At 39.0% G+C, this 23668-nt stretch overlaps 1 protein-coding gene across 1 annotated transcript in view; it reads right to left on the bottom strand.

The window, feature by feature from the left end:
• FAT4 (FAT atypical cadherin 4) overlaps window positions 1-23668 on the bottom strand; it is a 233508-nt gene that overhangs the window by 43700 nt on the left and 166140 nt on the right. The window contains exons 7-9 of the mRNA XM_084627409.1: window positions 15698-15878; window positions 11629-11879; window positions 3815-8161 (exon numbers count right to left, since the gene is read on the bottom strand). Of these exons, the coding sequence (XP_084483535.1) occupies window positions 3815-8161; window positions 11629-11879; window positions 15698-15878 (4779 nt within the window). The remainder of the gene's footprint in view (window positions 1-3814; window positions 8162-11628; window positions 11880-15697; window positions 15879-23668) is intronic.

Here is a 23668-nt window from a genome sequence, read left to right as displayed (position 1 = left end):
AAAGGGTGGGCCCCTGAGCCTGGACAGAACCAAGTTGAGATCCCATTGAGGGACTGGGGACCGAACTTGAGGAAAAAGTCTCTTGAGACCTTGAGGAACCTGACTGTCATGTCATGGGAGAAGACCATCTGCCCCTACATGGGCAGATGAAAAACGGAGATGGCCGCCAGATGCACCTTGATAGAAGAGTGTGCCAGGCCCTGGCTCCTCAAATTAAGTAGGTAGTCTAAGATTGACTGCATCAAAAAATGCGAAGGGCAGATGCCCCGATCAGCCGCCCTGTGGGAAAACCTCATCCACTTTGCCAGGTAGGTCTGTCTAGTTGAGGGTTTTCTACTCCCCAGGAGGATCTGCTGGACCTCCTCTGAACAGGTCCATTCTTCAGGGTTCAGCCATGCCGCATCCATGTGTGGAGAGACAGAAGGTTGGGGTGCAAGAGGCAACCATAGTCCTGTGACAGCAGGTCTGCTCAGTCCGGCAGGGGCCATGGGGGGGACTGCTGCCAAGCTCAACAGCGTGCCAAACCAATGTTGGCGCGGCCATGCTGGGGTGATCATGATAACCTGCACCCTGTCCCTCTTGATTTTCACTTACTGATGAGAGGAATCGGAGGGAACACATACATCAGGCTTCCTGCCCACAGCAGGAGGAAGGCATCGGATAGGGAGCCCTTGCCCAGACCCCATCTGGAGTAGAACCTGTGGTACCTCCTGTTCTGCCTGGTGGCAAACAAATCCTCTTGGGGAGTTCCCCACCTCTGGAAGATCATGCTGGCTACCTCCCAGTGGAGCACCCACTCGTGGTGAGAGGAGAAGTCCCTGCTTAAGTGATTTGCTAGTGTGTTCCTGGCACCCGGAAGGTGACATGCTTCTAGATGGATTCCCTGGTAGATGCAGAAGTCCCAGAGATGGAGTCCCTCAACCTGTCCCTGGAGCGGTACTGGTGCCGTGGAGATTCTGGGCGCCAACTTAAAAACTCCTGCTAGGGGGCGCATGCGTCCAGAGGTCTGCGCCCAGTCACTGGCAAGCTGCACCTCGAGCCTCTATGCCCTTGTACGAAGTTCAGAGACCAGATGGGGCTGCGAAGCTTCTGCCTATCATGGTCAGAAGCGTGTTGGCTGCGAGAGGGCGACTGCTGGCGGGACGTCCCCTGCTATGGGGAGCGTTGCTGTAGAAGTGGAGACTGTGGTGGTTCAAATGCGGGTTTACCCCATGACTGGGACCGTGCAGAGGCCGTAGTGGGTGGCACTGGGAGGGACATAATCTCTTACACTGCTTTCAAGGCATCTGGCGTGGATGGCTCCCAGAGCTGACGAGGGCCTCCTCGCTATCCGGGGTAGCCAGTGGGGAGTGGGCTGGGCTACACCGCTCGACCTGAGCTGGGGCCCGAGATCCCGAAAGGGGTCAAGAGGTGCCAGAGATAGGGCCTTGGTCCATTCCAGACCTTTTCCTTGTGGGAAACTGTAGACCTTCCTCGCCCTATCTTCTTGGGCTTCTTGGCTGGAGCCACGGAAAGGGACTGGTGCCGCGCAGATGGTACCAGTAGGGCACTGCTCGGTGCCAAATAGGAGTGCTGCTCCAGCATTGGAGTAAGGGCAGACTCCATAAGGAACGCTCTCAAGCGAATGTCATGGTCCTTCTTCATGCAGGGTGTGAAGGACTTGCAGATTCTGCACTTATCACTAATATTACCTTTGCTCAAGCATCATAAACAAATGTTTTGTGGATCACTAATGGGCATAGGACTTTTACTGAGATCACAGGGCTAAAAGCCTGGGGACTGGGGCATGCCCCATCCCGAAACTAAGTCCTGTTTGGGACCTACTAAATCTCTAACTAACAAATAGGGAAATTAAAACTAGAGGGAAACTATGTACAATAATATACAAGAGGTAAATGCTTTCGAATGAACGAGAACTAACAGTGCTAGCTGAAGCAGTAACAGTTACATGCACCATCACTGGTGGCAAGAAGGAACTGAGGGTTTGGAGGGGGCAGGCGGTGCCCTATATGCCATGGCATATACACACTACTCCAGGGGGCGCCAGAGCCAGTCCGCTACGGATACTGCTGAGAGAAAAACTTCCAGCACCGGTTCTTGTGGGGAGCACACACATTTAAGTTGAATGGACATGATCAATCACTCGAAGAAGAACGAAAGTTACTAGTATGTTATTTTTTCTGCCCTTTAAAAACAACATCTTTAGGCATAAATAAAACTAAGATGCCGCCTAGCACACCACACTTCAACTTAAAGCATGAATTGACTCCATAGTAGGTATTTATATATGCAACTATCCCCTATTCTCCACATCTCTCTCTAAGTATAGATGAAATACTTAATTATATAAAATATTTATCCTTCAGGATCTTCACAAGGAAAAAAGTGTCATATCTGGCTAACAGAAATATTTTTGTAAACGCTTTTGTTTGAATTTTTCAAATGTTTCAGAGTAATAACAATTTTATACCCTTCAAAAAAATAAAAACTTACCCCCCCAGTTCTGGTTTTCTATTTACATCCCTTAGTACTCACATAAAGAAAAACTAAGCACTGATGCTCAAGGTCCGCTTTCACCTATGCAATAAGTCACACCAGCCCAAGAACATTACTTTACTGTAGCTCTGACTCAGGAAAGCACTTAAGCACATGATTTCAATGGGACTTAAGCATGTGCTGATAGTTAAGCACACACTTTAGTGCTGTCCTGAATAGCGATGCTTGTCCTGAATCATAGCCTAAATAATTACAAGTAGTTTAAGACTGTCAGACAAGCATGCTGAAATAATTTTAATTGGCAAATTAAATAGTGCAAGGCTTTGACAAATTGTCTTGTGCAGATACTTGAGTGGTTCTTTGTCTCCCTGAAAATTCTAAGGCTAAGCACATCTTCCTATTTTCACGTGAAGCCTAGGACTGTCTGTTCTCACAGCAAAGGAGACCTGCAAGCGTCTGTGCTCCGACCTTGTTGACATTTCTTCTAAAATGGCCAAAAGGGTCCATGCCCAGTGACTCCTTTCTTTCTCCAAAGGGAGGAGTGAATTTAATCCTCCTGCAGCATTCTGTCCTTGCTGATTGGACAAATGTGCTGTGTTTTTCCCACATGGCACTGCAGAGTGCAAATTCCCATTTACCAAAGTGAATTGTAGCATGCTGTTTGAGAGAGATCTCAACTTTTTCATTTTAGGTGCTGCTGTATTTGAACATTTTACATATATTACAGAAAAATTATCCGGTGTGATAAAAATGTCGCATTTATATTGTTGGCTGAAAACAAAACATAAACAAACAAAACATGGATACAACACACGTGTGCGTCTCTCCCTGATCACTCTGCTTTTATGTTGTTTCCTTCCCCCACCCTCTCATCTGTTTTTGTCTTATATGACTGTAAGAAATTTGGGGCAGAGACTGACTTTCCCTACATGTTTGCCCAGAATTTAGTACATGTGGGGTGCTTCTGTAATATAAATAATAATAATAGGAAAATAATATTTTAAAATATTGGAACTGGATGTAGCATATTTAACAAATGGGACAGCTTTTGTGAAATCCCTTTTTTCTAACATGGATCTTCAGGGTGACATTTGCCTGAGGACAGAACAATAAGGACAATGTTTCTCTCAGCATCTTATTTTCTTTGTTCAGGTTTATTTATTGTCAGCTTCTTATTTTGATTATTCCTCTGCTTATTCTGAATAGTCATACTAAGACTGATAATCATAGCTGGAGCAGCTGCTGACTGGTACTCAAAAGACATTTTTACCCTCTCTCTCTGTTTCACTCTAATTCCAGAAAGAGAAGAAGATCATACCTGTATATCCAGTTTTACAAACACAGTTGAAGCTTCCTGGGAAGTTCTGGCAGACAGCACCATTTTTACATGGGCTGGACAGGCACTCATTGATGTCTCTCTCACAGGCCATTCCGGTAAAACCATCTGGACAATTGCATGAGAATCCTCCCACCAAGTTGTGGCAAGTCCCATCATTGTGGCAAGGGGATGGGAGACATTCGTCAATGTCAGTTTCACATAAATTACCATCGTACCCTGGCATGCACCTGCACACGAAGGGCTGCAGAGGTTCGTTTGCCATGATGATTACTGGGATACTCTCATGGCTCTTTAAAACAGGTTTCACAGCTAACCTTCTCAAGCAGCTTCCTCCGTTTTGACATGGACTTTGTACACATGAATCATGATCCACAGACTCTATCCGTACTCCACTCTGACGGAAAAGGATTTCTTTGATGCTCTCAAAGAAGGTTGCTACGCCACTGGGATTCACATACTGATTGTTGTTCCGTTTCACAGCTGCCATCAGGAAGGTTCTGTTACTCTCTTCATAAACCCCATAGAGCTGCACAGCAGTTCCTAGTCCAGGTAACTGTGAACTGGCAATACGCAGGAAGTGAAGGTAGTGATTGGTCAAAAAATCTCTCACAGTTTGCACGTTAAGGCGAAGAAGGACACTGCTGTCAATTGTGGCATTACTGAACCCGGCAAAGAAAACTCGAACACTGCTAGTAACTGCACTGTGTAACCCATCATTACTAAGGACTGTCAGATCAAATGTTCCATCTGTGGACCTTGCCTGGGAATTCAGGTCACAAGTGCCCCCTGGAATATTAAAGAGGCTTGTAACTCCTGAAGTGAGGGAACAGCGGAAGCTGTCTAAAACATCTGGATCCTGGGGTTTCACACTGCCTAAAATTCCACCTGGGAATAGGTTGCCATAATAGTGAACAAATATCTCTACTGTTCTAGGTTGCGATGGATTGTCATTTTGGTCTATTACCTTTATTTGTACAGTTCCTGTGGAAGACATTTGAGGAATGCCAGAGTCTCTGGTAATCACTGACAAGTAGAAGTCGCCTATTTGCTCTCGGTCAATTTCCCTAGTTGTGGTCAAAATTCCTGCAGTGCTAAGACTAAAATAGCTGGTTGCAGGGCCAGTGCTAAGCAAGTAGTAGGTAAAGGGGCCTTGATTTGGAGGGAGATCAGGATCTGACGATTGAAGTGTCATCACAAGAGTTCCGGCACGATTATTTTCCATTACTTCTCCCTGGCTGGTGGACAAGGTAGGTCCATTATCGTTGATATCTTCCAATGTTACCAATAAAGAGGCACTTCCTGTTGCTGAAGGTGTTCCTGAATCAATTGCTAACACAGTTAGGTTGTAGACAGGTAAAGTTTCTCTGTCCAATTCTGCTGTGACAGTAACCTGTCCTGTTTGTGGATTAATAGAAAAGGCACCATTGTCATTCCCAGAACCAATAAAATAGGAGAACCTGCTCCAACTTGGGACAGAATCTGAATCAAAGGCACTTACAAATGTGACATGGGTCCCTGGAGGAACACCTTCACTGATTTGTATATTGTAAACCTGTAGGCTAAAAACTGGAGGATCATTAGCATCTAAGACAGTGATATTTACAATTACTTCATCTATATCTGCACCACGAATGCTCCCAAAATTTTTTGCAAGAACTTTCAAAGAGATACGTTCTTCCTTTTCTCTGTCAAGAGGACCTGAAACATAAATCTGTCCACTCTTCTCATTAATCTGGAAACCTTTCTTTCTGCTACTGCCAAAGATAAGATAGTGGACTTCTCCATCAGTTCCCGTATCACGGTCACTTGCAAAGACTTCTCCCACAACCATGCCTTCAGAAGCTGCTTCAGAGACCTCAAAATAGTAAAGCTTGGACACAAAACGTGGTACATACTCATTTGTTCCTTCTAATTGGATGTTGACACTAGCAAAACTGCATCGCTCTTCATCTGGAATATTAAAAGCTTTCACAGTTAGATGATAACTTTGTTTTGTTTCATAGTCTAAGAACCCTTGGGTGGTGATAATTCCTGTGTTGGGATCAATGACAAAAAGATCACTATCTGAGGACTGAACTGCATATGCAATCATAGCATTAGGTCCAGAATCGGCGTCAGTTGCATTTAGACGGATAACAGTTGTCCCACTTGGGGCATTTTCTAATACATTGGGGAAGTAGTCTTCTGGGTTGAATATTGGAGAATTATCATTCACATCAATAACATTAACCGTGACACTGCAGTAACCTGTTCTAGCTACCCATCCTCCATCTGTAGCACTAACAATCATCTCATGATTTTGGCATGACTCATAATCAAGGGGTTTGGCTAGAGTTAATGCCCCTGTAGATGTATTAATAGCAAAAATACCAGCCTCGTTTCCTGAAGAAATATTATATGTGATTAGTCCATTCATAGCAGCATCCCTATCCCTTGCTGAAACAGTTCTGACAACTGCTCCAACAACATGACTTTCAGGGATAGTAACACTTATATGGCTTTGAGAGAACTCAGGTGTATGGTAGTTTTCCTCTGTGATAACTATTTGAACAGTAATCTCAGATGAGAGGGGAGGATTACCTTTATCCTTTGCTTTTACCGTAAGCAGAAAGTTTTGGTTCAAATCAGCCATGAGTGAAGATGCAACAGAAATCCAGCCTGTAGTGCTGTCCAGCTTAAATTTATCAGTGTTTTCATTAGAAATGAAGTATTCAACTTCAGAATTCAGTCCAAAATCCTTATCATCAACTGCAATAACTTTAATTAATTTAGTACCAACTGCTACATTTTTAGTCACAGGAGTAAAATATTTACTAGCAAGAAACTGTGGTACATTGTCATTGCTATCCACTATGTTGATTGTGACTGTTGTCTCACTGAGCAAAGAAGGACTGCCTCGGTCTGAAGAAGTAACTATGAAGCTGTGCCTGTTGATATTGATGTTGCTGGAACCACTGGAATTTTGATACCTTAAATATTGCTTATTGAAAATCTCCCCTGTGGTAGCATTAATTCGGAAGAACTCAGACTGGGATTTTATGAAGTAGAAAACTTGGCCATTAGATCCTTCATCAGGATCTGTTGCTGAAACCTGAGTTACTTTTAATCCAACCTCAGTAAGCTCAGGGCAATCTAAGTAATAGGATGTTTTTGTGAATCGTGGGGCATTATCATTGACGTCTGTCACAAATATAGTCACATCTGTGCTTACAGTCCACCCGGAATCATGTGCAGAAACTCTGATTCTATAGCGGTCTGTATCTTCCCTGTTTAGGTGTCGACTGATTGTAATGTCCCCGGTACTGGGGTTTATGATAAATGGAAGACTTGTATCCCTTATGGAATACCTGCTGATAGCATTCACACCAATGTCTTCATCTGAAGTTGTGACTCGTGTAACTGTGTAACCCAGAGGTGCATTTTCAGGCACTGGAGCACTGAATATCTGAGAAAACCTGGGAGCATTATCATTTTCATCTAAAATATTAACAACAACTTTTACTGTGGTGCTCTGAAGAGGGGTACCTCTGTCTGAAACTTTGATGGTTAGCATGTAGTGAGCCAATTTTTCCCTGTCCAAAGGTGCGACACTTCTAATTTCACCTGTGGCTCGACTAATACTGAAACTATTTTCTTTATTGCCATCAATTATTTCATAGTTCAACTGTCCGTTTGGGCCACTGTCCTTGTCCACAGCAGTGAGAGTCAGAATTTTACGTGGTGAAAGGTTCTCCATTATTTCAGCAATGAAAGGATCTCGCTCAAACTCTGGTGCATTATCATTGACATCTACCACTGTTACTTCTAATTTCTCATAAGAGGAGAAAGGAGGAAAGCCTGTATCTCTGGCCTCAATCCAAACCACATATTTTTGTATTTCTTCAAAATCCAAAGGTTGGCTGATGGAGAACTGTCCTGTTAGTTGGTCAATCTGGAAGGTATTGCCAAGGTTACCGCTAGCAATGTAGTATGACAAGGAACCCCCCCTGGACGAAGACCCAGAAACAGTGGTGACAAGGGTACCAATTGCTTGATTTTCAGGAAATATGAAAGTCTGTTGCTCAGCTCGAACTTGAGGGAAGTCTGCTTTGTTCACAAATCTCACAGTTACAGTTGTAGAGTCTGTTTTTGGATACAGGCCACCATCTTTTACGTGAACAGAAAAAGTCACTTCAGAAGCCCCTGTCAGTGGGTCAGCAGCCATAATTGCCCCCCTCATTGGGTCAATGTGGAATTTTTCAGAGTTCTTTCCCATGAGGGAATAATGAAGCTCAGCATTGGGCCCAGAATCAGCATCTGTGACCGTCACAGCAAACACAAACGAACCTGCCAAGAACAACAAAGAGGATAATTAATTTTGTGTAAGAAAAATAGGACATTGGAAAGTAATTTTTCAATGTGAAGCATTGGCAGTTATGCACACCACTCCTGTTATTTTTCATGGTAACCTGATGCTGTTCTGACAATTAACCCTTTTCCATAAGGATAAAAGGGAATATGAGATATTAAGCCAAATTTTCAACCACTCAGGTCTACTTGCATGCGTGCACATAAACACACACAAAATGCATGCATGTGCATACATCCACATTTGTGCCTGAAAATCAGGTAACTGTGCGCACAAAAGTAAATAAATAAATAAATACTTTATATTTATAAAGTATAAATACTTTATAGTATTTATACTATATATATATAGTATATATACTATACTTATACTTATAGTATATATACTATACTTAAAAGTATAAATACTTTTTATTTATAAATAAAAGTATTTAATAACATTTTAGATTACTCTGTGGTTTGCATGTATTGTATGACCAACCTTCATAATGTGTACACATAGTATTTAGGTGTGCCAGTTCTCCAGCATATGTGGACAGTTTGGGTTTGCACTTGCACATACCTGTCTGTAATTGCATCTCCAATACATACACATGTATCTGGGTACTCGTGTGCCTAAGTTGTGTATGCACTCTTTTGAAGATTTGATGCTGAATGTCCACTATGCTGGACATCCATTCCCTGTTTTTGCTAGTGCTGAAGCTTGGCTCACACTAGTTATCTATATGAATCATGTAATTTTCAAACTCTGAAGGCAAAATCTGTGAGGGACAAGAGTGACTTTGACGGTGTCCCAACTTAAATCATTTCTTGTTGCAATTTTTCAGAGAGCAACATTTTATACCCCATAGGGAGGAACTGGCAGATGAAGAACAGCAAAATTCAGCAGTATTACAATACTTGAGCTTGACAAGATTGGGACAAAAATAAGAGTTCTGCTTCAGTTAGGCACATTAATTTTATGTGGTTGTGATGACTTGTCATAACTCCATTTTTTATCCTGCCACAAAAATTAAAGCAGCCAGGCTGTATTCTCATCTCCAAGTGTGCATTAAGACCACTGTGAACTAACCATGGCAAGAAACTATGTTATTGTCTTTGAGACTATCACATTACACCACATTCTACTACAATTAGTGCTGTGCATGCCAAACCCATTATCATCAATGGCTTTTTTGAGTAGTTTGAGGGGATTCTAAAATGTCCTTTTAGTTGAAGCTTGGCACACAGGTTTTCAATTTTTTTTTTTGTAAAAAAACATGTTTTATTTCAATTTATTTGCTTTTTTTTTAGTTAGTGAAGTCCAAAGAAATTATGACTGACTATATTTTGACATTTTTTTCTTTTCTAATTAAAAAAGGTTTTATATTAAAAAATTCCAGGTCACAACCTGGTAATATTGGATAAGTCATGTATGCTCTGCCTAAAGGCATGAAAATGAAACCTTCAACAAGAACTGTACCCATATGTTACTGATCTCAGATCAGCTGTGCACTGCTCATAATGTATGAAGTTTCATCTTGTACAAAGGTCTTTGTTGATATTATTGTTCTGAAAGGGAGAGGAAGTATGGACAAAATAAATCATTCCTTCAAAAACACAGTTTGGAATCACTAAAAATTTAGAAGACTGAACACAATTCCTGGCAATGTGATATTTTATTTCTTTAAAAGGAAAATAAAAATCTTCATACAGGGAACATGTATATTTGTTTGTAAGAGCATTAGAGCCTTGCAATGAGAGCAATAATATGCAATATTGTAAATTTATGATACATGCAGTGATCATACTTTAAAACCGTCTTCTGTTTTGAAAGATTAGGGGGTCCAGAGTTATTCCATTTTAAATCTGGTAGAATCTTTCAGTTTAAGACACTTTTTAATTGAGATCACTGTATATATATGAATGTTTTGGGATTACCATGAGACAAAAACCTGCAAAGAATAAATATGACAATAAACCAGTATGCACTTTAGAGTACACCATGGTGCCCCTGAAATGTTTATTTTAATCTGTTGAGTAGTGAATCCTACTGCAATGTCACTGCATTATACATTATATCTTAATTACACAATTTAAAAACCTCACTAAGTAATCACATCCTTCCCTATATTTCAGGTATTTTATAAAGCTAATAAAAAACTGAATAAGCTCAGTTAATAATTAGACATCTATTATTTATGGAACATTATGATTTTTCAAGAGGGATATTAACATTTTATATTTAATATATTCCAAATGTGCTCATCCTACGCATGAACAATATTAATAGATGTGGCAATTCAGGATTTTCCACTTCTGATGTATATATATGTGTTTAAACATAAAGTGTATAATCAAGCAAGTCAATCCTACTGTCTTGTGAAATTTGGGTGTACAAAGGATGCAGGATCTTGGAATGTTTATACAAGGTGGGAAGTCTCCAGAGAAGCCTTTATAATTAAAATGTAACATGGACAAGGATCATTAAAAGATATTTTTGAAATCTTTTCTGAGACCTTCACAGAGACACAGAAGGGCTTTTACATATGAAGGGAAGATTTTCAAAGGCAGAACCAGCAGTTATTGCCCCTTCTCTTAAATGTAATTTTATCATTTCTTTCTCTTTTAGATTTGAGGGTTTTATTCAGATTTATACTTAGGCCCAGTTATAACACTCTGCAGCATAAAGGGACTTTAAGGTCAGTGTAGGTCATGCCCACTGTAAGACTTCTTTGCACTATTGGAGTGATGTAAATGGCCCTAGAATACATGAGATTAAGACCGTGAGTATTTTCTTTGCCTTCACAAATAAATAAGCTGTAAAGTAAAAAATGAATAATCATTTTAAAAGTGTGTAATATACTATAGATGATGTGCTACCTTTTAAAAAATGAAATAATAATATCTGTACAGAACCAGAGGTGTAGTTGACACTTTGGAAACACATAGGAAGGCAAATTCCCTATCCTAACCAGAGGACATCTGAGTAGACAAATTCAATAGATGACAACTTGAAAAGGGACCTTTTCACCACTAAGAGGTGTCACATCAACTGCCCTGTATGCTTTTTCTCAATAATAAAATGTATAGAACTTTTTATCTTCAAAACTCTTTGTAGAGATTAACTAATCTATCCCTACAAAATTCTTGTTGTGAATTAATAACAAGCCAAACAAAAATACCAGCTTTTCTGGATAATACTGCATATACTGTAAAGAGGATGATTTGATGTGAATGTGAAGAGAAAAAAAACACAGAAGAAAACATTATAATTACTAATCCAAACCCATTCACTGTCTCAACTCTGTTAATTTTTTCCAATAGCACGCGCCACAAACATGACAGACAATGTAAAATAGTTACAGGGCAATATATTTTACAATTTTTTTATGGAATGACCTATCACTTGATCAGATTTTTACATTATCCCATTATCTCCTGGAGGGCCACCATTATCAAATTACCTGAAGTTGTAGGTGATGGAATATGGGTGACATAAGGATGGTGTTGAAATTTAGGAGGATTGTCATTCACATCGGCAACAGTGATAAGGACACTGGTAGAACTGGAAAGGGCTTTGGGAAAGCCACCATCGCAGGCCACAACTACTAAGGTGTAGTTCTCCTTAGTCTCTCTATCTAGTAATGCACTGGTGATGATCTGTCCTGTTGATGGGTTGATTGTGAATTGTGAATTACCACCAATAAGACTATAGCTGTTCAAAAGACAAAAAAGACATTTTCCATTAGTATTCTCATAAGAAAGAAACTCTATTATGATAATAATAAATATTTAAGCTACCAAACTACTATCATGCTGACCAATATTGTCTCATTGTTTCCTTGTGCTTTCCCATCTGTCTGTATCCATTTGTTTTTTCTTGTCTTGTACTTGGATTGTAAACTCTGAGGCAGAGACTATCTTTTTGTTCTGTGTACAATACCTAGCACAATGGAGTCCTAGGGCTTCTCTATGCTACAGAAATAAAGTAACAATAAATGATAAAAAACTAAAGATGGAAAAGAAATAATGTGAACTTAACTAAAAAAAGAGGTCGGACATCTGCATCTGAGTTTGATATTTTGCCGTGTATCCACAAGTTTTGGTCTCCAAATTGAACTATCCCAAAATGTTGTACAGTTGGGTTGGGCAGCACAAGAGGCAGTATCTCTAGGAGACATGTAGGAAACTTTCCAGCTCCCCACCACTTGTGGTGTCAAAGGTGGGAAATAACCATTAATATGCACAAAGGCGGGAAACACTCATTAATACACCTAATTCAGCACTTCTCTAATCTAAACTTCTATTCTGCTTTACAGACTTTCAATATTCAGTGTACTGTGAAACCTGCACAAAGGATCACCTCCAGTAAACAGCTCCTCTTGTTTAAGAGACTGCTTTAAATAATCCCCATCTTACTGGTGCAATTAAGTTTGATCTTAAGTTAAAGACCATATTTACTGGGCCTGAATCAACAGCAGCACTGTTCAGTCTACATGTTTCTGTACTGATCCAGAACGAGAATGGTCGTATGAAAAACTACATGGAAATATTATGTTTGTTGCTTATTTTAAATTCTGTCCTGGAATGACTTTTGTGACTGATGTGCACAAAATTTAGTCTCATGTGTCCACATGTGTCCTTTGCGTGTAATACACGTGTATCAACCCTTTTTTAATGACTGTAGGTTATATCACACAGAAAACAGGAGAAAAAGAGCAATGCTTAGGATTTGCATATATATCATCAGGTTACCTCTCCCAGAGATTTATCTGATTTTTGCATAACTTGGTCTATTTTTTTAGCTTCATGTGGGACTCTTGATTCAGAATTTGGCACAATAGTCTTGGAAATTAAAGATCCAATTTTCAGAGGTGCTCAGAACTCACAACTTTAACAGAATTTACTGAAGACTTTGGGTGCTTAGCACCTCTGAAAAGCAGGCCCTATATATTTAATACTTTATATCTTCTGCCAGAGTTTTGTAAAATCAAGTCCTATGTAATTGTATACACTATTAATACATGTATTATTTTGAATGATGAATCTGGACAAATAACACCCAAGAAAAGCAAAGTTTATCCTAAGACTAAAAAAAAAAAACCCAAACAAATAATTTTGTTTTAAATGGCTACTCTTGAAAGAACCATTTCTCTTTACTATTCCACTTTGAGATGACAGTGGATAAAATGATAAAGGCTGATAAAGAAGTCCTCCAAAACAGTTCGTATTACTTTAAAGACATCTGAAGGCACTTTGATAATTTCTGATCACCAGACATAAACACTATAATCTTTGCTTTGCAAAGATCCCTTTTTGTATGATAATAAGGCTTTCCAAAATCGGTTTCTTGTTGTAAGATTGCATGGAATTAAAAGCTTAATTGTTGCAAATTTTATAAATATTATATCTGGATGCCTTTCAAGACTTTAAAAATGCCAAAGAAGCTAAGTTCCTATTCTAGGCTTCAAGCAGGTTAAAAAGGAAATATAATATTTTGTACATGTTTACTTTTCTACAATCTAGTTCTCTGTATCTTTATATTTATGACCACAGCAATTTTATTCTGTACTTTGAAGACGAAAAGTAGATGAAATGGCAAAAGTGAATGACATTGAGACAATTTTTTTATCCCCATGTTGTGTATTTTAGGGAACATAGATATCAGTGTTTACATTCACAAAAGTTAAAAGGGAAAGGATTACCCCTGGTCTTCTTCAATAGTAAGGAGTGATTAATAACTAATACAAGACTGCCTTCCATTCCATTACACATCAGTCCTCAGTGGGTAATGTTGAGCCTGTCACTGACACTTAACATCTTCATTATTCTTGTCTCTGAAAATGCTTATTGCCAGAGCTCAACAGTAGGAATTTGCCCAGTTAAGAGACATGATTGTGCCAGTAGAGCTATACAAAGCATTTGGCACATAAAAGAAAACTGCCAAACTCTCCCTTTTCATCAGTTTTTCTGAATGGGATAAAACAATTTACCTTTTGCAGTATTTGTTTTGCTTATTCATCTCCAAACTAAGCGCAGTAGTTGCCCATGTATTTGCTCAGTGAAACCAGGACTCCACTGGCAACAAATCAAAGGATTTCATCACAAGAACATATATAAATGAGACTGCAAGATGGGTAATGATATTTCTGCATCTAGAACCAATTTCATCATTAAATGGCCTGTATATCTGCTGCAATATACAGAGATGTTTATAAGTTGCATGTTGGAGGTTATTCTAATTGCTAAAAAAACAACAAGGAGGCTGGTGGCACCTTAAAGACTAACAGATTTATTTGGGCTTAAGCTTTTGTGGGTAAAAAAACACTTCTTCAGATGCACGGAGAAGATCTTATGCCCAAATAAATCTATTCGTCTTAAAGGTGCCACCAGACTCCTTGTTGTTTTTGTGGATATAGACTAACATGGCTACATCCTGATACTTGACATCTAATTGCTAAGTCTTTCTTCTTCTTCCTCCTGTTGAATCCAGTTTTCAAGCTTGGAGCTATAAAATTAGGCACCTAGATCCATATTTAGGCTTAGTGGGAATGGTACTTGAATGCCTGACTTTAAACACCCAAGTTTGAAAATCTGACCCTAAAATTAGACGTGGCTGAGGAAGTGCCATTTTGATGTGGATCTAACTAAGTTTAAGGTTTGGTAATTAAGATCAAAGCTGAATCGGGCTAGGGTTTCAGTTCCACAGTGCAGAAACCAACTATTCTTGTGAGATTCTGGCTGAATCCAAACCAGAACTGAACAACAAACCTATACAATTTTACAATCAACCCCAGCACTAGTTATTGAGTTGAGTTAGTATATGAGTTCTGAAATCCAAATTACTCCCCAATTTCAAAGGTCATCAGATTTAAACTTCTGGATCTAGTCAATCTTCAGGAACAATAGTTTCTACTTTTTTAGTGACTTCCATTAATGAATATAAAAATACTTTAGAAGCACTAATTAATTAAGCCTTCTTAATTACAACCTTTATATCCAATTGTGTCCCATCAGAGGGAGCTACACTTGCGCAGCTGAGAGCTGAATTGGACCTGTATAGTCTTTTTTAAAGGTGAGGTAACAAACTCTCTATCTCTGTTCCATTTCATCACGGATGGTCCCATTCATTTTAATTTTATTTGACATATTACTGTTATGTACTAGTCCAACCTACAGCATTTGGTCAATTTATGATCTTTAGGCAGTCTGCTAAATATAGCTGCTTTATCCATATTTCTCTGTGTTTAGAGGGATCCAAAGTTTTAGAAATCAGTTAAACTCAGGTCAGTTTAAATTCAATTTGCTTTTAACTTTGCAGAGTTTAAAAATAAATTGCAATATCATGTCTTCAGATTACCACCCTAGAAGATTTTTAACAATCCCAGGTTTGATTAAACAGTACTGCCACGTACAAACCACCGTCCTTGTTTGTCTTTAGTATTTAGGTGGTGGTGATGAGCAGAAGGAAAAACCTTCATCTTCATGTGATATATCAAGCAGCATTAAATCCATCAAAGGTAAAGGCCATACCTGATAACTGCATTAATTGAAGCATCGGCATCTGAAGAGTTTACTAGCAAAATATCCGTCCCTGTAGGTGCATCCTCTGGAATGGTGGTGGAATACATCTTAAAGGCAAATGTAGGAATGTTGTCATTGACATCATCCACTATGACAGCAATAGTTCCAGTGCCAGTAAGGGCAGGAGATCCTGGGGGGAAATGGGATTTAAAATGCTAGAGGTTACAAATACAACAATACCGATCCTAGATATGCCACTCTTCATTTATAATCTAACACTCCTGCATGTCCCAGCTTCGAGAGCTGCAAAGCCAATTTTATGTAAAGAACAGGGCTAGTTTGTTTTTAAAGTAGGCCATCTGAGTACAAAGTACAAGTCACACAAACACACAAAAGTTTTCAGTCTTTATCTTACTCAAGAAATATTCTATAGTGTAAGTTCTGTGCATAAAGATAAACTGGAAACAACATAGAAAGCCTTGTTTGTAACAATCAGGCCAAATTTGAACATGTGGTTGATTTTTCTTTTTCTCTAATGGAAGTCTGTCATAGATGGCACATTGACAGCCTTGGAGACTCAAGCCCACAATTTATTTATCCACAAAACAAATAAAGCAGAGGCAGTGGAATGTTAGTTTCCTTCATTTCACTGTCTCAGTATGTCACAATCCTGACCTGGAGTGATCTTCTCTGGGGGCTGGAGGGTTAGTTCAATTTCCAGACTCATTCAAACCTGATTTCTTTGACGGAACTACCAACAATGATGCCAATTAGTGCCAAATCAGATAGTGTTTACTGTGATGTGGATACTGGTTTATAAGAAACTGGACTGAACTCATTTAACCTATGTTTTGTCTTGTTTTTAAGTACTAATCTTTGCTGGATTTGAACAAATGAGAAATAATGAGTGGACAGCTCATGTTTAATCTGCAAGTATCTACTCTGTGAACCCCTTCCTCTGTCAAATGCAAGCTAAGACACAGAAAATGTTAACAAGGGGCCTAAATCATATTAGCTTCACCGGGATTATTATACTCACTCTGGGGCAAGGAACAAATACATTTATTGTGCCAACTAATCTAATCACTTTCTGAATCTGTCCTTCCCCTTTTTGTCTATGAAACAATAATTCTATATTTCTCACTGTTTAAACTCTTATTACAGGCTGGTGCAGTATCCTCCTGCCTCAAAGGAAGAATCTGTGATGAACTCTCCAACTGGACAGTTGCCAAAAACACCAAATTACATGAAGGAACTGTGCATAAAGCACAAAGGAAGGGAGTGAAAGAACTGCAAAGTGAAACTTAACAAAGAATTCCATAAGTTTCACTTTAAAGTCTGCCAGCTCAAAGGGTGTGTGTTTGACAACACTGATTTACACAATGCATTTCTTTTTATGCTATGTACTGAGTAATTCTTTTTTGCCAATAATGTACTTTCAGCCAGGAATTTTAGTCTGATTCATTCTGTACCCTGTTTTCAGATATGTCATTTAGCCAAATACTTACCGATCGAAAAGGCTACAATAAGTGCTCTTGACTGCTGAAATATTGCTCACGGAATGTTTATTATTACTACATTAAATGAAACAGAGTCCTTAGTTATTGCATGTGTCGGGTACAATCATTCCAAATACATTTAATTGACTCAGTCACCTGACAGTTAATGAAATGCAAAGTTGAAAGTTGTTATGTTTCACAGATGATTAGGTATTTTAGACATACTAGAAAAATTAATCTAGGATAAATCATATTCAAATAGTGTTAATAGTATAATTCAACCAGGAAAAGAAAGTCAGTTCACAGTAAAAGCTTGAAGTCCATCTTTTTAAAAGTAAATGTAATGCTTGCTAAAGGTGATGGATAGAGAGCACTGGAAATTTAAGCCCTTGGTTTATTCACAGAATGAAGAAATACAACACAAGTTTCCCCACAATGATCCTTCAATGTATCTCAGCACTAATCTGATGGGACTAACTAAGAGAGAGAGAGAAATGGTATTGTTACGTACACCAGTGGTTCTCAAAGTCGGTTTGCCGCTTGTTCAGGGAAAGCCCCTGGCGGGCCGGACCGGTTTGGTTACCTGCCGCGTCTGCAGGTTCGGCCAATCACGGCTCTCATTGGCCGCAGTTCGCCGCTCCAGGCCAATGGGGGCTGCGGGAAGGAACGCCAGCACATCCCTTGGCCCGTTCCGCTTCCCACAGCCCCCATTGGCCTGGAGTGGCGAACTGCAGCCAGTGGGAGCCACGATCGGCCGAACCTGCGGACGCAGCAGGTAAAGAAACTGGCCTGGCCCCCTAGGGACTTTCCCTGAACAAGCGGCAGACTGGCTTTGAGAACCACTGACTTACACAGTTATTAAATCCTTGGCCTCTTAAGTGAAATGGTCAAAAAGGACGAAAATTAGTGCCAAATTGAATAATGCTTTTGTAATGGTGATATCTGTCCATTAAAAATTGGATTGAGACCACCAATGTATTGCACACAAAGCATTGTCTAGCAAAGTTCTGGACACTTTTGATCTAGGTGGAATTTTAATTGGTAAAGCAGAATACAGTTCTGTGGGTGAAATCCTGACCCTACTGCAGTCATTGGAAGTTATGACATTGCCTATATCTCATAACATTTTCAGTCATCCAGGAATCTTTGAAGTATTTCTGTAATACACCCTGTCGATCTTGAGTACTTCAGCAATCTTTAACTAGTGGTGAACTGATGGCAAACAGAAGGGAACTGAAGATGGATTCTGAGACTTGATCTTACATTCCATCCTTTGGTGGATTTAAGGGCCCAATTCCACTACTCTTTTTTCACATGTGTATTCTTTATTCATGAAAGTAATCCAGTTGAAGTTAATAAGAGTACTTGCATGAGTCAGGGATGCAGCAATGGTTCCAAGGTAAGATGCTTTTGGCAATAATAAGTTACAGCTGCAATTTCATATTGAGTCCTGACAACTTTCACTCCCTTGTAACTGACTGACCAGCTCACATCCACTGACTTTTGTGTAGTTGCTGAGAAATAAGAAGAAATTACACATGAAGACACTTTCTCTGGATAAATAGTAACATGGGGCCAAATTCTGCAGCCCTCAACCAACCAGAACTCTCAGCACTTTCACTGGAAGTTCTGCCTGATTAAGGACCACAAATTTTAGTCCTTTTTAATTTGGTGACTACGTCAGTTGCATTAGACATAAATGCTATATTTGTGGTGATAAATATAGTTTTTCATGGTCAGGCGAAGTTCCCAGATTTGAATTCTGCTTTAAAAGCAGTTGTTTCTGAAGAATGTTCTTCTTATAATTTGTCAGAGGACCACAGGATTTTCCCCCAAGATTCCCTGAATATATTTCATAATTAAGTTTAGTACATTTTCCATGAACTTTAACTATTACACATCTCGTATACAATGCTAAAAATTACCATTAGGGTCTCTGATGATGCTACAAAGCTAATTGCTGAAAAGTATGGCAATGCTGTACTGAGTGAGAGAATTTGTACTGCAAGCTCTGGTAAGTATTTCTGAATGCAAATAGATTCTGTTTAAATTTTAAAAAAATGCTAAACCTGAATCACACAAGACTCAGCAGATTCCTGCAGACAGTCCTGAATCTGGCAGAATTTAAATCTAGCGGCACTAAATTTAGCAAAAAACCCTGATGTTCTCTCTGCTTTGGAGATTTGGTTTTAGATTTTTTACTCCACTCTCACATCATATCAATGCTGTCACTACTGTTATTATTGTCATCAGTGTTATTTATTTGTATTGTGATAGTGCCTTGTGACTAGGCACTACACATACACATGAAGGAAAAAATGGTCTCTGGCCCAAAGAGCTTACAGTAAGTATATGAGAAGAGACAAGTAGATAGTGCAGACAGATGGGAGGGCAAGGGAGGAGCACAGCACAAAATGTTATACAATTATGATTAACATAATAACTTGCAATCACAGCACACCAGCTCCCCAGTCACCATTCAGTAATTTTTAGGCATCAGAGCAGAGGTGAATTTTAAGGACAAATTTAAAAGATGATGTGAGTTGCAATAAATCCTGTCACTTCTTTCTCCATAATTTGCTTATTTGTCTCCATTCCCCCAACCAGCACCTGTGTCCAGGCCCCAGTTACTTCTTGCCTCACCTACTGGAGCTTACTCCTTTCTGGCCCCTCTGGTGCCTGCCATACACTCTCCAAGACAATCAAGGGAGGGGAAATCCCATAACACTAACTACAAGTATTTAAAAGGAGACACTTGATAAATGTTGCTATTGTTATTAAAAATCATCATTATCTTCTATCAATGGATTTAACCCTGCAAAGTACTGAGAGTCCTCAATTCCCTGTGAAGTAAACAGAAGTTGAGGACACCTCATCAGAGGCCCAGCAACGTACAGGATCAGGCAAGCCAACACGTAAGTACTTTTCTGGATCAAGCCATCCTTCAGGGCTACTTATTCAGGCGAAACTATCACTGAAGAAGTTGGGAGTTGTATCTGAGTAGAGAATCTCGAATAGGGCCCACAAAGAGAAAAAAATATTTGTACTGCTTTCAGATTAGAAAGTTATTTTTGTACTACTACTACATTCCCACAGGAAGGAGTGATAACCAACCTTTTCACTCATACCAATAATTTAACCATGTAAAACATAGAAATTAAAATATGTTATTGATGTTATTGAAATAATGTTATTACAGAGTAACCATTTCCAGGCCCTCGTCAAGTGAACAGTGCCTCAGTTTCCCCTTCTTCAGTACCCTTAAGGTACTCACACACCACAAAAGTAGTGTTTAAAACTCACGACTCATTTTTTGGGAGTCAGGTTTATTAATATTGTAAGACAAAAATTATCCATGCTAAAGCTTCACCCTTGTTGTCTGAGCTTCAAGTTCTTTCTGGCCTTTCTCCTTGGGCTTCATAGTCACTTGTACGACTCCAGGCCTCCTGCCCTCTGATGACCTGGGAGGTGGCAGCTTCCTAGCAATTTTCCTGACTTTGGACTCTCCTAGATTAAACTAAGAGTTTTTCTTTACAAAGGCAACCACATGATCCCAAGTCACCTAGTACTTCTGTCACGTACTCAAGCTGGAAACGAAAATTCTCCAAATTCTAGCATCTTGTAACAGGGCATGCATGTGCCTAAAGGACCAGTGTCCTGATAGTTTCATAAATTATCTACAAAATATAATAATAAAATAAAATAATAATAATAGTTAATAGTATATCTAGTCTGCCTCCCTTCTTCTAAACGTAATGTAGCATCTTTGTTAACACAAACCAATATAAAGAATATTTCTTAATTTTGGAAACATAGAACTGTTTCACTTTATGAAATATCACTTTATGAACAATTTCACTTTATCAACTATATCAGAACAGATCCCAGGACAGTTTCTGGGGCAGGACAACATTAACAGGAAGAAAAAATTACTATATTAATCACATTACATGTAATTTAGTGTTTTACAGTTAAGTCATTTGAAAAATAAATTTTTTAAAGCTAGCTGGCATCTCAAGGCATGACTGATATTGTGATATCAAAAAGGTGCAAGCCAGTTAAACATATTTTATTAGAGCTATCTAACATATATTCTTTAATAACATTTATTACTGGATTTTTGTGAGCTGCAGAGCAGGAATATCTTCTGAAATATCACAAGAATTAAATCCAGTGTATTTCTGTATAATTGTCTATAAAATGAATTAAGCAATAAGGTTGCTATAAAACTTAATCTGTCTTAAAACGTACTAATTAATGCACATAAATTAATCATGGGATTTGAATAAGCAACAGTCCAGCAATAAGCAAGAATGTATAAGAAGTAGGAACATGAGTTATGAAATAGCTAGCTACACCATAACCATGAATTATTGACAATAACGTTATATGAAAATCTACTGTAAGTACAAAATTGGAGATGTACATCAAAGTTTAAGTGAAGTGCCATTGTAATAAAACATTAAGATCAACTCACTGGGAAATGCTACTCTTATTACCAAATGCAGTTTCAAATCCTACATCTAATTTCAGGAATGACTCCCAGGACTATATTTTCAGTGTGGTGCAATGCAGCACATAAGGGCCTGCTGTGATTAATGAAAGCTAACGAAGTCCCCACACACTGCTAAAAATGTGGCCTCTTATGATTTTCTTTTTAGTACTTTTAAAGATATGTCTCTTACCTGAAAGATATACATTTAAAGATATATGTTTGTCTAGCAGAAGAAAAACTGATTAAAATCCAAGCAGTCTAAGCTCGTTAGCTTTGGAAGGCAAGCAGACTAATGTGGAACCATTGATACCTATTTCTAGCAGGCCAGCAAGCTATCACATGGCATTCCCATGAGATGGATAGGGTGGATTAACAAGCCATTATACCTGAAATTTATTTGTTATAGTACAGCAAACCAGACTGACTTATATGGATTTTGACCCAGGCCTGTCAAGCCTAGAAAATGGAAATGGTCATGGATTTCAGGTAACTGCTAAACATATCACATGTACTGTGAGCTGAAATGTTAGAACTCTATTCACTCCAGTCCAGACTCAGTAGCAGAAGAATAAAGGAAGTTGTAGGTTTCCTTAGCTGCCATACAGAAGACATATTGGCTGGATACAGGAGAGTTCACAGTTGGAAATTATACTTTCCTTTACATGTGACATTCAGGTGGACAAGCGAAGCACAGGGATGGGGTTGCTATAGCAGTGGACAAGAGAACAGTGACTTCAGTGAGCAGCTGGAAACTGACATTTGAGAGGATTTTCATAGCAAGATTTACTACTGCCTACAATAAATTATGCATAACTGTGACCTGTTGTTCTGCACCAACAAAAACAGCAGAAGAGGAAGAGACAAAAGGATTTTATCAACAGTTAGGTGGCATTGTAGATGAGATTCCTGGTCATGATAGAATTTTAATAAAGAGAGATACAAATGCAAAAGGGTGGTACATGACATGGTAAGCAAATGAACAGTGTTGGACCACATAGCACTGGGGATAATGGGGAAAGATTAAAAACTTGGTGTGAGATGCACAGTCTGATTATTGGTGGTATGTGGTTTCTCACAAAGATATACACAAGGTTATACGGAACTCACTAGTCAGTTAAACTAAAACCCAGATTGACCACATTATTTTCAGTAAAAGTCACTGGTCACTGTTGGATGTTAAGAATCTATAGGAGTACCGAGTGTGGCAGTGATCATGTCTACTAATGGAAAAGATTCAGATGAAGTTAGAGTCCAAGAAAAAGATGGCTGTAACTAAAGCTAAATTTGATCTTGATAAGTTAAAGGATAGTTCTGTGAGGAAGGAATATCAGTGGACACTTAGAGAACATTTCAGACCACTGATTTGTGATGACGAAGAAATCTCACCACAGACTGGATGGAAAATATTCAAGAAAGTGATACAAAATACAGGAAGTTATTGGAAGGCCTAAGTAAACAATGAAAACCTGGAAAAAAAAACAAAACAAGAATACTGTAGGAAAAGTATAAACAAGCCAAGACTGCTGGGAAAGCAGAAGTAGTAAAAGCATTTGCACAATACGGTGAAGGAATCACAAAAATTGGACAAGCAAAAGTTCTGGAAAGAAGAGGTTCAACAACTAGACAAGACACCAAGAAAACAAGATATGAAAATGAAGTTAAATTGTGTGGAAGCACAATCAGGCCAATGATGCAAGTGGCAAAAATGATCACTGGTGAACTGCCAACAAATGCCAAAGAGGTACTGAAAATATGGAAGAATCATTTTGCCAAAGTGCAGAACCCTGAAGTTCATCCAGATGCAAGCATTCTAGACATGCTAGATGAACAGGGCAGTTTGGAAGACAAAATGTATCTCAGCATTGAACCACCATCAGAAAAAGAAATAGAAAAATAAGAAGAAATGGTGAAGCTGCAGGAATAGACAGTATTACAGGTGAGCTGCTAAAAGCCAACTGGACAAGTGTTATCAAAGTATTAGGAAAA

This window comes from Lepidochelys olivacea (genome assembly GCF_965140295.1).
Source record: "Lepidochelys olivacea isolate rLepOli2 genome assembly, chromosome: 4".
NCBI classification, from domain to species: Eukaryota; Metazoa; Chordata; order Testudines; family Cheloniidae; genus Lepidochelys; species Lepidochelys olivacea.
This window is presented reverse-complemented; position numbering and strand designations above follow the sequence as displayed.